The sequence below is a fragment of the Carettochelys insculpta genome, chromosome 1 (genome assembly GCF_033958435.1).
Source record: "Carettochelys insculpta isolate YL-2023 chromosome 1, ASM3395843v1, whole genome shotgun sequence".
Lineage (NCBI taxonomy): Eukaryota > Metazoa > Chordata > Testudines > Carettochelyidae > Carettochelys > Carettochelys insculpta.
In genome coordinates this window covers 240,320,811-240,334,229 of record NC_134137.1, presented here as the reverse complement: position 1 = coordinate 240,334,229, position 13,419 = coordinate 240,320,811, and the positions used below count along the sequence as shown (strand labels likewise).

Below are 13,419 nucleotides of genomic sequence, written 5' to 3'. Positions count from 1 at the left end.
AGCTAGTTAAACAGAAACTAAAAGATAGAGTAACTAAACTAAAATCCCTGGAAGCTGCATGGAAACTGTTTAAAGACACCATACTAGAGGCCCAACTTAAATGTATACCCCAAATAAAAAAATACAGTAAGAGACCTAACAAAGAACCACCATGGCTTAACAGCCATGTTAAAAAGGCAGTGAGAGAGAAAAGGGCAGCTTTTAAAAAGTGGAAGTCAAATCCTAGTGAGGAAAATAGAAAGGAACATAAACACTCCCAAATTAAGTGTCATAATGTAGTAAGAAAAGCCAAAAAAGATTTTGAGGAACATTCAAAAAATTCAAAAATTCAAAAAATGATAGTAAAATGTTTTTTAAATACATTAGAAGCAGGAAGCCTGCTAAAAAAGCAGTGAGGCCCTTGGACGATAAAGATATAAAAGGAGCGATCAAGGAAGACAGTGCCATTGCGAAGCGATTAAATGATTTCTTTGCTTCAGTCTTCACGGCTGAGGATGTTACAGAGGTTCCTAAATCTGAGCCAGCCTTTTTAGGTGACAAATCTGAGGAACTCTCCCAGATTGAAGTGACATTAGAGGAGGTTTTGGAGTTAATTGATAAGCTGAATAGTAACAAGTCTCCAGGACCAGACGGTATTCACCCAAGGGTTCTGAAAGAACTCAAATGTGAAATTGCGGAGTTATTAACAGTGGTTTGTAACCTATCCTTTAAATCTCATGATTTTTACGCCATTATTTCTTAGGGCTTGATTGTTGAATGGCAGAGGCAGGCAATACTGGATTTGTTTACATTTTTAAGGTGAAACAAAAAAGTAAACCAGTTATGATTCAGCTTTACATTTCTAGATGGCACTGACCCAAACACTGCTTTTGCCACCAGAAAAATCACAGACTCAGATATTTTTGTTTTTGAAAGGGTGGTGACTTCTTAACGGGTAAATAATCTAAGGCTGTAGCCTTTCTTCCTGTCTCTCCTTTCTTCCTCGTCTCCCTGTATTATTCTTTCACTTTGCTTTGTGCTCAGCTTTCTCTCTCTCCTCTCTTAACTTGGTCTGTGATTGTGAGTTCTGTATTTCCTTACTAGACTCTGTGCTTCAGAGAAGACCAATCAGCCCGTAGCTCTCCTTGCTTCCTGTCTCTCCCAGCTAGAGTAGGTGTGCCCCACTCACCTGAAAAGTTAGACACAAATGAAATACCTTCAGCCTCAGGGAAGACAGAAAAACTTAAATCTGATTCCTATTGTAGGAACGACAGCAGGAACAGCGACTGGAGCTGGGCTCAAAGCAAAGCACTGGCCCAAAAATCCAGGATGTGACACCCAGCAGGTAAGAGAACTGGATTGTGTCTCTCTTTGCAGTACTACGGGAGGGGAACTTTGCTTTATTGCCACATTCCAGAGGGAGCTGGGAAGGGAGAGACGTGAGGCCTTGTACAGGAATTGCAGCTGAGCCATGTCAGAAGATTTAATCAAGAATGTAATGGTGTCGAACAAGCAACTTCATGAAAGTAGGCAGGAGAGAGAGAGGAGAGTGGTCCACCATTTTAGGATACAACAAGAAGTCCTGTGGCATCTTATAGACTAACAGTTATTTTTGGAGCATAAGCTTTCATGGGCAAAGACCTGCTTAGGATACAAACGTAAATCTCCAGGGAATATTCCCTTCTAGGAATAATAGCAAGGGGGCCTGGTTGGTAGGTATATTTCCCTTCCTCAAGCACAGACATCAGGGGACTGAGTTTAATTCTGAATGGGGATATGTCCCTAAAGGCAGTGACTGTAGAGTCTGGATTCAGTCTTCACTGCACACATACCCCTCAGGAGATGACACTCTGTGAGATCTGGGTTCAGTCAAAGGCAGACCTGCATCCTTAGGGATAGTAGCAAGGAGGCCTGGTTCAAACCCCAGTGGGTGGAGCCCCAGGGGAAAAATAACCAATGGTTCTGTTCAACCTGCAGTGGTTAACCTGCACCTAAGTAGGGGAAACAGCCTGGGTTTAATTTGTCCAAAGAGTAAATCTCCTTCTGTCTTCCATCTCCTCCCTCTTATCTTCCCGATAGTAAGTAGGGCCTGAGGCCTACATCGACTCCTGGCTTCAGTGCCCAGCAGGGCATTTAATAGTGCCCCCACTCCGTCGGCAAAGGTGGGTAACCATGGTATTTGCTCTGACCCTGACAAGGCTGTTGAGGAAGTTGACTGGAGGTTCTGGACTGTCTGAACCCTGGGCACTTTATTGCTTTCCTGTGTGGTTTATTTGCTGAGTTTTCTGACTTTTATGGCACATAGGAGATAGGAAATCAGAGTGAGGTTCATGGTACCTGAATACTATTACTCTCCTTTCACTCTGTGCTTACCCAAGCAACCTTGATGGTGATGAGCAGAGATGGTCACAAAAACCTACCCTAAGGCCTTAATACCCATATTTCCCACTTCACTTGTCCCTCCTCCCATAATACTTACACTTCCTGTTGTGCTCCTGTTACAGACCTGAGGTTGTATGGATTGTTACAGTGGTATACTGGAGGTGGATATAGTCAAAGGAGGAGGCAGCTATATGCCAGTTCCTTAAGATATGGCAGACCTGGATCGGATCAGAGAGGGGGTGTCTGATGTGATTCTCAGACATGTTTTGGAGCTGGAGAGTGCAAGGAGAGATGGAGCCTGTGATTTGTTAACTGAATGATTTATTGGAGGTGGTGTGGTCAAGGGGATGATCTCTGATTCTGTTCGTAGAGGGTGTATATAAGCTGGACTGATTTAGGGGAAAACTATATGTGTGATCCATACTCCATTCAGAATATAGGAACTGAGAAAGGTCTCAGGGAGGAGATACATGAGACCTCATCCATGAAGTGGAATATGCATTTCAGGAGAAAAGTACGCCTCATCCCTATGGATGGACAAGCCTTGCTACTTCAGATCCAGTATGTCACTTTGCTAACATGGGATTGTCTCCTACAGTGCATGTTAGTAGTTCATCAAGCTGTCCAGTCATGTGTTAACTATCCCAAGCAATGGGGCTTCTGAACGTTCTTTGGGAAGCTATTTAAGAGCTTGATCAATCTTACTGACAGAAAGATATTCCTGATATTCAGGCCTTTCTTAACTGCCTCCCATTATTCTGAGTCATAGCCTCTTGCACTGACTTAATTCCTCTCCTTCCTTGAGATTCACTCTTTTCAAAGACTTCTGGATTGTTATCTAGATGTGGATGCAAATGGCAATAAGTTTTATACAAATGTTAATCTGAAAAAACAAAAAAAGAACTTTCTCCATTTTTGCTCATGCCCCTTCTGTGTTCACTTTCCCTGGTTATCCTTGTAAGGCTCATTTTAAAAAATATTGTAAAATGTTTGTGAAAAATGATATTTGAATTCAGTCTCATGAGTGTTCACACCCGACATGCCAAGAGTTAACCATTTTATCAGGGAACCAAATTTTAGCTGGTGACTTACGTATCTAATCAAAACGGATCACATTTTGTACGGTGAACTTCAAAACTGCATGCAACCACTCCACAAGCCAAGAAATTATCAGGTAAATCATTGCTGGTTACAAACAAATCTCACAACATTGCCTGTTGACAATTTCCACTAGCAAAATGAAGCAAATAAATTGTTCTGAGTTATTCTCCCAGTTCCTTGTTATCATGCCCACTACCTAGTGACTATCAGCTAAATTAAATGTATTTTGATAATATAATAGCCTCTTCTTAGTCAGTCCCTCCAGCCTCCATAATAGTTTTCGTAGGTCTTGTCTGCAATCCCTATTTTCTTTCTGCTAATGAGGCACCTAGAAATGAATTCAGTGATACAGGTGTAGTTCTACCCAGGTCTCAGTCATATAGCGAGGGAACACTGTCCCACTACTCAAGGAGGTGAAACTTCTGCTCATTCAGCCCAAAATTAATACAGGCTGAAATTTGGAGCCCAGAATGAACCAATGTGCTCATCTAGTATGACTATCTTTATACCCAAAGATAGTCACCTAATAATGTAGATACCAAGCTCAAAGTTTCTGTTTGAATGTTCTGTTAGAAAGACATCAGGCTTGATTTAAAGACTTCAAGTGATTGGAAATCTACCACAGCCACAGATAAATTGTTTCAATGGTTAATTACCCTTACTGTGACTCAGGAAAGCCTTATTTATTGTGTGAAGTTGTTTAACTTCTGCTTCCAGCCATTGGATCTTTTTATGTCTTTTTCTGCGAGGTGGAATTCCTAATTCTTGTTTGTTCAACGTACTGCCCATGATCATTCCCTAAATTTTTTAACAGATTATGCTTCAGTATAATACAGGTTGAACATCTCTTGGCCAGCACCCTCAGGACCTGACTGGTGCTGAACACGAGAATTTTCCAAAATTTTGTCTCACAGCATTAGCAACACTTCCACTGTTTACTGGACTCTTAGAAGATACTTAGGGGCAAATTAGAGCTAAATAACAGCACAGAACATTGAGAGCCAAGACTAGTGGCTGTAAACAAACTGAACGGGACCATGAGAAATTTGGCTGTACCCTTGATAACTGAACATCCAGATAACTAACATTGCACCGGACCATGGATGTTGCTGGACATGAGCATGCTGGACTAGAGAGGTTCAACCAGTAGAACAGCCTCAAGTGATATTATAGTTTATAGTGGGGACAGAGGGGTGGGTGGGCCCAGAGTACGTAACTGAGGCACAAAGGTATGTCCAAGTCACTTTGTCCCTCAGTTTCTCGGGAAGGGCAGTGGGGTGGGGAGTGTCTTTGCAGGACCTGAAAAATGGTCTTCTGGTCCCAGTATGCAGAACTAAGGGGGATATTGTCTGATACAGCAGGAGGGTGCACTGAAGCTGGATCCTGGGAAGAGGGGTTGTAACCTGGTTGTGATGTATCTGAAACTGACACATGCCAAAGTCACGAGGGAACGATTGTTCCACTCTGTGGATGTAAGGCTGTTAGCTTGTTTCACAGATTGAGCTGTGTGGGTGCAGGTTTGTGATAACCTGTCTGAACTGGTCTTTTCCACTCACAGGAACTTCTGGCTCTACTGTTTGTGTAGTTGAATTTCAGACTATTTGTACTGATGACCCGTTTCACATAGCAAGCTTCTGTATGCCACCCTCCTCCTTATATATTAAAAAGGGGGGTTAATTTAATTTAATGGGAGCTTAGTGCTGTCAGCCTCATGGAGTTGATAGATTGGGACCCGCATCTGACCCTGTGAGGGGTCATGACCCTTCCAGTTTGCAAACTCCTGAATTAATCTATCAATAAAATACTTCTGCCACCTCACCTAATTCACCTCTTGAGTTTTACGTAGTTTTATGCAAATACAACTACAGTGGAATTTCCACAGGGTAATCAATTAATAAATTAATCCATCAGGTTCAGGCAGCAGTGTCTCTGACTCCGATATTGAAAGATGGTTCTGAGCTCAGCCAAGACATGGGAGGAAGGTGTCTGGCCATAACACTGGAGGATGTTTCAGAGTTGAATGGGAGCAGGGAAGGGGACAGCCTGTGACTAGAGAGTGCCTCAGAGCTGCCTAGGGTCAGGGGAGGAAGATCTTGGCTGTGAATTCAGATGAGGTTTAGGAAGTGCATCAGGAGAGAAAGCAGGTTTCTGTGACTTGGCTTTGGTGTTTTCGAGCTGGAGGATGTGTAGAGGTCATCATAAGCAAGTGTATGGGATATGGACAGAACTGTTGAGGAGACATCTGCAACCTAGTCTTTGGAAGGCATGATGGAGCTGGACTGAGCTAGAGGAGGTATATCCCAGATGGATTCAGCCAGGCAGAAGTGTTTGGTGACCTAATCACTAGAAAGTGAAATGGAAACCTGATTGCACTGAGCAGAAGACACAGTCACTGGAGAATGCATTTTGAACTGGATGAGGAGGACGGGTGGAAGCATATGCTATTTAGTTATTGAGGATATTTCAGAACTGCATCAGATTAGGGAAGGAGACTCTGTAACTACCCTCTTGTGGTTGTGTCCAAGTTGGATTAGATCAGCCTCAGAAAGGATATATCCAGAACTAGAGCAGATCAGGTGAGGAGGCCTCTGGAGTAGGGCATCTAGGGTTAGGAAATTACAGCTAAATCATTTCATAGGAAGAAGGACAGCAGCCCAGTTCCAGAAAGCTTAATCTTGCTGGGAATGTATCATGGGAGGAGAGATTAGCAGCCTGACCACCAAAAGGCATAAGGGATGAGGTCCAAGTCAAAGAAGGAAGTGTTCTGCTCAGGTCTCCAGAGAGTTCTGCACAGAGCTGGTTCCTGGCTGTGACTGATTATACTAAGTCTCAAAAGTGCTTGAGCTCGTAACACAGACTTTACAAGATGACCCAGGCTGTAAGAACTGAGTCAAGGTACAGTATGTTGGGTGTTGCCATTGTTCATAACTGCCACAAGATGGCAAGGCATCCTTGACTCCAATACCGACTGCTATGTTTTCCCTCAATAATCAAAACAAATACATTCAAATCTGTACAGCCCTATGCAAATATAAAAATATGTATCAACAACTGACGCATGAGCTACAAAAATTACTTTCCTGTTGTGAGATCTTGTTTTCGGTTGCATATGACTTTGCAAAATCATAAAAATAGCATGTAATCATGTAATTAAACACTGTACCACAAATATATATGCGGAAGGTAATGACTTAAAGTTGATCAGTCAGTCTTCAGGCCATCTGTGGTAGTTCCTAACATTTTAGTGCTTGACTTTGCAACTTTAATATTACTCTTTTACTTGTCCTGTTGTGTACGTAACTAATGCTAGACTGGGGAGGAGGAGTGGTGACCTGATTGCTGGAGGTACACTGAAGCTGGATAGGCTCAGGAAAGAAGAATCTGTGAACTGATCCCTTTTTATATTGAATTTTTTGTCAGAGGATCTGCGTCTCTGCAAGAATTATCAAAGTTGGTTGAAGTCTGGGGAAGAAGGCATCTATAGTCCGGTGTCATATAAAACCACTTGGATCTCTACCCCTTTTCTAGGTTCCTCTCTTTGGTAGACGACGTAGTACAGAGTTTCCAGAATAGTCATGTTAGCATTTCAGGTGACACTACTGACTGTTTTACACATGGTGGGCATCTTTCTGGGCAAACTGGATCTCTTGAGATAAGTTGATCAAATTGCTAGCCAATCCAAAAGAGTAAGTCTTCTGCCCTCCTTGCTTCTTCCTCATGATCACGTGTTTAGGGTGAATTCTTATTAGCATACTTGGCTTGCATGAAAATGAGTAACTATATTCTTTTACAACCACATGAGTGAGGCGTCATTTCCGTGGTTATAGCTTTCTGGGATTACTCAATAACATTTTCCCATGCATTGCTATCCATATGGTTTTGCTTGTTTCACAACTTTCCTTTGTTCATTTATTTTTCTTGCCTTTTTTGCATTTGTCACTTTCATTGCTTACTGCTGGATTCTGGAGCACCATCAGGAGCTGCATGACCATTCCTTCCTGAATGATATCAGTAGAGGACTTTTTGTGAGGGAAACTTAAGAGGAAGGCTTGTTTTAGGGTTAAGCCCTGAGTGGGACTCAGGAGATCTCAGCTCAAATTCTGACTCTGTCACAGGTTGCTTGTGTAACCTGAGACAAGCGAGGTGATTTCTCTCTCTCAGCTCCTCAGCTGTAAAATGGAGATAATATTTCTGCACTTGGTCTGTTTCATCCAATGAGTCTGTAAGTGTCTCAGGGCAGGGACTGCTTCTGCTTCTGACTGTAAGTTAGTTCAGTGCCTCCCACAATCGAGGCCCTGATCTCAGCTGTACACTATTGTAATAGTGCTACAAATAGTGGCGGGTGCAAAATGTGGCACTGTATCTCTGGAACTGGTGAATCATTCTAAAGGGCCTACAGTATATGGGTGAGTTCTATTATGCTTAAATCAGATGGTTTTGGGTCTTATTCAGCTCTAACATGGCCAAGTGCACGCCCAGGTTCAGGTCTAATTTGCTGTTCTTGATGTTTAATTAGCAGATGCCCACTAGCCTCCTATGCTGCAGCAGAGGCAGAATATGCACAGGACCCTGTGGAGAAGCCCAGAACACTCCCTACCGGCTGTGCAGTGCACTGTCTCTGGATCCTTAATTCTTTTTGGCAACCTCTGGGAAGAGGGGGAGCTTTACTCTCCCTTTGTCTCCTCCCTATCTTTCCGTGATGCAGGGCTAGATTTAGGTGTAGGTGTCATAGGTGACAAAGGGCCTGGGGCTTGCAACAAAAGGGAAAATACAATGTTTGAAATAAAATGCTTTAGGTATTCATTTTGTCAATTCATTTTTCATTAACCACCTAAAATGTTTTGGACCTTTGCTGAATCTTATCAAACCTTCCAAATTTTGGGGGAACTACATTTTCCTTGGACTTCCTAGAAAATTCTCAGCCATGCCCTCATGGGTATACAATGGGTGTAGCATCTCCACTCAATGAATAGAAAAATGAAGTGAAGTGAGAACCCATCAGCTGTGTTGTTTTATTGTGAAACTGTGAAAGTGTCTTTGTTCTTTAAGACTTGAGGAGTATAGGTAGTGATTAATAAAAGATATATTTGGTGAGCTACCAGAGATATCAAACTCCTATCTAAGCAATAGTATGAAAGAAATACTGTTACTTCTTTTGCTAAGTGTAACACATAATGTTTGATGACTTTCTAGGACTGCAGAGCATAGACTTTTATTCTCCCTAATACTGTCTGTTTTCCCCTGTAGAAAATAATAGATGCCCCTGAGAAACCTTCAGGAGCTCAGTATAGGAAGCAAAGAGCTCAGTTGCAATCTGCTTTGCAACAAGGGGCAAATGTGATGAGAAAATATCACAGAAAGAACAACATAGACTGGTCTTTTTTCAGTTGCAATTGTCTCAGTGCAGAAGAAGTTGAGGTGTGAACCATAAATGATGAAAGCCCCGTGTCTGGGTATTAGCAGGTTTACTTGAAGGTAAGGAATGGAAGTTAGAAGAAAATGATGGAGAATTGTCCATTTTTTCTGCTGGTGTAAAGAAGAGAGATGATGGTAAAGAAGAATGTGTCTCACATGAAAATGATTCCATATGAAAAGGAGAGTAATGACAAAGAAGATTCAGCCTTGTGTGATGACATACAACATTGAGAAAAAATGCACACCACAAACCAATACATCAGATCCTGCTTTATGGCCAGCAAGCCTAAATTCTGCCGGTATTGATTATACAATTTTGAATGGGTCAGGCAAAACTGAGGCTATGACATTTCCAGTAATGAGCAAATGCAACACTTCTCAGTGTTACACTGTGAAAGAGCACTGGAGAATGGGGAGAAAGTGAATTGATGTTGCTTGTTCACTTGAAATCAACTGACTGTGTTTTGTTTTTCTTGCAAAATATTTGAGAAGAATGCCAAATCATTGCTTGTGCTTTCCAGGTACAACTAATGGCATAATTCAGCTGATGCTCTGAAGCAACATGAAAGGTCACCTGGCCATTTTATGGCCTACTCCAAATCTAACCCAGGTCAAGCTTCATAAATACAAAGATACAGAAAACCAGTGCATTATTAATGAATAAATCCAGCATTGGAGAAACACGCTGGAGCATCTGATCTGAATTCTCTTCCTTGCAAAGAGTAATTTGGATTTCTAGGGCTCATTGAATAAAATGTTTGCTGAACCAGAATGGTAATCTCAGTTTGGTAGAACTCCTTGGAAAATACAATGATTTCATGCAAGAGCATCTATGGTGGGTCATGTAAAGAAGTTATGAACCATTATGGCAGCAAAACTGATGAACCTCATGGCAAAGAAGGTGCTAGGTAGCATACTGATGTGGCTTGGCAAAGGGATTGAACTCCCAGTAGTATTCACAGTGAAAAGATGCCATTTACAGTTTGTTGATGATGAGGATGGCTGTTTCCAAGTAAAGGAATACTTCCTCTGCGTATGGTCTGGATGATTATACTGGAAAAGGCCTAACAGAACTGTTTATGAATGTTTTGAATTGGAATAAAGTAAAGTTTCAGGACTGCTGTGGCCAGGACTATGACAATGAGACTGACATGAAAGAAGAAGCAGTGGTGTGTTTGCAAGGTTCCTTATGTTGAATTTGAGAGCATTTTCCCTTCCCTCAACCTTGTTGCAGTGACTATAGCAGGGGGTGAGATAGCTCAGTAGTTTGCACCTTAGCCTGCTAAACCCAGGGTTGTGAGCTTAATCCTTAAGGGGGCCAGTTAGGAATCTGGGGCAAACAGATTCCAAAAAAAAAGGGGGGGAGGGTGCTTGGTCCTGCCAAGAGGGTGGGGGGCAGGGGCTGCACTTAATAACTTCCCAAGGTCCTTTCTAGCTCTGTGAGATGTGTGTCTCCATACTACTTTATTTTTAGCCTCCAGGAGGTTCTACAAAAGATATACATCCTATTTTCAACTTCAGCTATCAGGTGGAAGGTCTTCAGGGACAGTATGACAAATCTGAGCATGAAGCTAAGTGACACTCACTGGGAGAGCTGCATTGAGAGCATAAAAGGTCAGTGAGGTACCAAGTGACTGAGGTTTTCAATATGCTGATGGAACTGGTGCAGTCGTGGCCAGAATCGCACACAAAATGCAAAGCCTGGCAAGCCAGGTAACTGACTTCAAATTTCTGGTCTCTATTATGGTTTGACCTGATATCCTATTCCAAGGATCACAAACGCAGTCAATGGACATTGCAATCACTACAACTTTGCTGAGAGACCTCTTTGATTTCATTGTGGTCTACAGGGACAAGAGTTTTGAAAATGCCATCACTGCACAGTTGAGCCTTTGTCCCAGGTAACTTGTAGTCATTGGAATAAGAGACAGTTTGTTATAAGGCAAAGATGAGGTGATGGGAAGATGGGTGCATGGTGACACTGCTTGAGTGTCTGTCAAAGGAAGGTTTGGACAAATGAAGCTCTGCAAAGAGGCCTGGGGTAGGGGGCTAGGAGGGGGGTTGTATGATATTAGTGAGCTATAAGCAGACCAAAAATGCTCTTAAACAACTTCATGGACCTTCACTGGAGGCTGACTCATGGGGAAGGTTTAGACGTCATGATAAAGACCTCTGTGTTGAATTGGACAACATCTGTCATATTTTGCAACATGGGAAGTAGTCAAGCACGCTAAGTTCTCCAGTTCATTCAGGATGCAGAGATGAGGGGCACTTTTCCTAATGTGTGGAGAGCTTTATGGATTCTGCCCACTCTGATGGTCACAGTGGCGAGGGTGAGTTTTTCAAAGCTCAGGCTCCCTAAAACATATCTGAATTGATGATGGCCAATGAAAGACTCACATTGCTTTTGCTATTTTATTACTTGAAAATGCCATTGGTCAGTCTTTGAATCTGTACGATGGTGAGCTTCAGTTTGTGAGGGCTCAGGCACGAAAAGTGACCTTTCGAGCTAAAGGATTACAGATAACATTTTAAGGCTGGCACCTACTGTGACCCACTGGTTGATACAGGTCAACCCAATGTTGGTGCACTGTCCGATATCTTGATGTTAGATATTTCAGTTATTCTTAAAACTGAAAAGATTTTATAAGCTGAAAAGAAACATTTTTGTCTTTGTGTGTATGCCTTGAGGTCAAATTGTACAGGCTTCTGCACTAAGCTCTGGAGGTCCCAGGTTTAGGTACATCAGTAACCTGTAGGTGGTTACAGAGAGCCATTTTGGTTTGATGTCTGCAGACTCAATGAGCAACAATGATATGCATAAATAGAGATTTTCAGATCCTAGCTCGCAAATTTATCTTCTTACATGATAGGGATAAATTGTGCATGCAAATCATGCATCAAAGTCATGAAATGGGCTACAAATGCAAAAAAAACAAAATGTTTTCAGAAGTTTAATAAATGGAACTGAGGAGGCTCATTGTCATTTGGCCTAGAAACAGCCCTGGCTATGAGGGAGGAGCTTTGTACTCATTATTTCATCTGCTCCCTGCCTCACTCACAACTGTGAGAAGTGGACTCCTGTCCTCTCTACTTTCCTATCAGGAAGTGGGGTGTGTCTTCTCGCCTCTGCACTGCTGTAAGAGGGCGACTCTTTTTATTTCTTCTCTTTCTTTCCTCCTCTCCCCTTGCAAGACAGAGGCTATTCTCTATCCCTCCCTGCCTAGTTGCTGTGATAGCTCTTCTGCTTTTTCCTAATTCCCCTCATCTCAACTCTGCTAGCCTCTTCCCCCCCTTCTCCTCTACTCCCACATCCCCAGGTAGGATAGTGAAATCCTTCCACTTTTTTCCTTCTTCTTCTGCACCCTCCTACATTTTGACCCTCTCTTTCCAAGCTGCTCAGAAACATACCAATCTCAGCTCTGTGCTGCAGCTGCCTCTAGCGCACTTCTGGCTTAGCAAAACAGTCCAGAGTCTGTCAACTCTCACTGATTTTAGTGGAGGAGTTTGATGGGGGATGACAGCAGCTGCTGGGGAGAGTGGCTGCAGGAGCTGGATGTTCCAGGGCAGCTTTCTGAACACATGTGGGGGAAAGTGGTTTGCAGCTTCATTACTACTCAGGTTGCTCCAGGCGTGTCAGTGAAAATGAGTCCAGGCTGGCAAATTTCACTCTGCCAGTGCTGCTTAGTCCATAGAAAGCTTGCTAGCTCACCATACACTGTTGTTCCCTCCTGGCAGCAGCTCTGTTGACTCCTTTGTGTCTCCCGCATCTTGTGTTGAAATTTATCTGTAGACGATGTTGTAAGGCAGGCAAAGGAAACTGTTTCTGCCACAAACTACAGGGTGAGTCATCATGACTGTTCAAACACTTTAACTGCCCCACACCCTGACTTCCAGCCAGCACGCTAAAATAGTGAGCACCAGAGTGTTTAGGCATATAGATCCTACTTCTCCACTCTATTCCTCCTTTGGCACAGGAGGAAACTGGGGGAGGGTGGCTTAAGCATGAGCTTCCATACTTTTGACCAAGCCCCTGGTATAAATTACAACAGCCTCAAAGTTGCTTTAGCTTACATTCTGACTGCAAGGCCCACTCTGAGCCTTGTGCTACCCAAAAAAAGCTGGAGAACAGAGCATTCTATTATGCCCTTACATTGAGGACTAGGAAAAAGGATGACGTAGAGCTATTTCATTAGCTGCATGCTGTCCACTGTGAACCTCCTTTCATGGGGTAGTCCCTGGGAGTTGCATTTTCCTAGTTCATAGGTTTATGTCCCTTGATGGAGGATTCCTGTGTTTTCATTGGCTCTGGTCCTATCCTTTGATAATCACAGTGTGTATGTGGTACTCTTCTTGGCAAATGACTGGCAGGGCTGATGGACAGAAGGAACATTCTGGGAGTAGCTCAGTTCCTTTCAAAGTGGCCGCCTATTTGATCAGACTATCAAGCTTCATATTTTGCAATTGATCAAGAGATAGCAGCATGCTTAAAACATATGTTGATTAGGAGATCATAACTAGTGGGGTTTGAATGACTATAAC

General features: G+C 42.7%; 1 protein-coding gene across 2 annotated transcripts in view; it reads left to right on the top strand.

The window, feature by feature from the left end:
* The first annotated feature begins 1,186 nt into the window (after window positions 1-1,186).
* The window catches only part of ARHGEF5 (Rho guanine nucleotide exchange factor 5), a 49,550-nt gene continuing 37,317 nt past the window's right edge, over window positions 1,187-13,419 (top strand). For both annotated transcript variants that reach the window (XM_075003083.1, XM_075003091.1), the window contains exon 1: window positions 1,187-1,324. In XM_075003083.1, coding sequence (XP_074859184.1) covers window positions 1,187-1,324 — 138 coding nt within the window. The remainder of the gene's footprint in view (window positions 1,325-13,419) is intronic.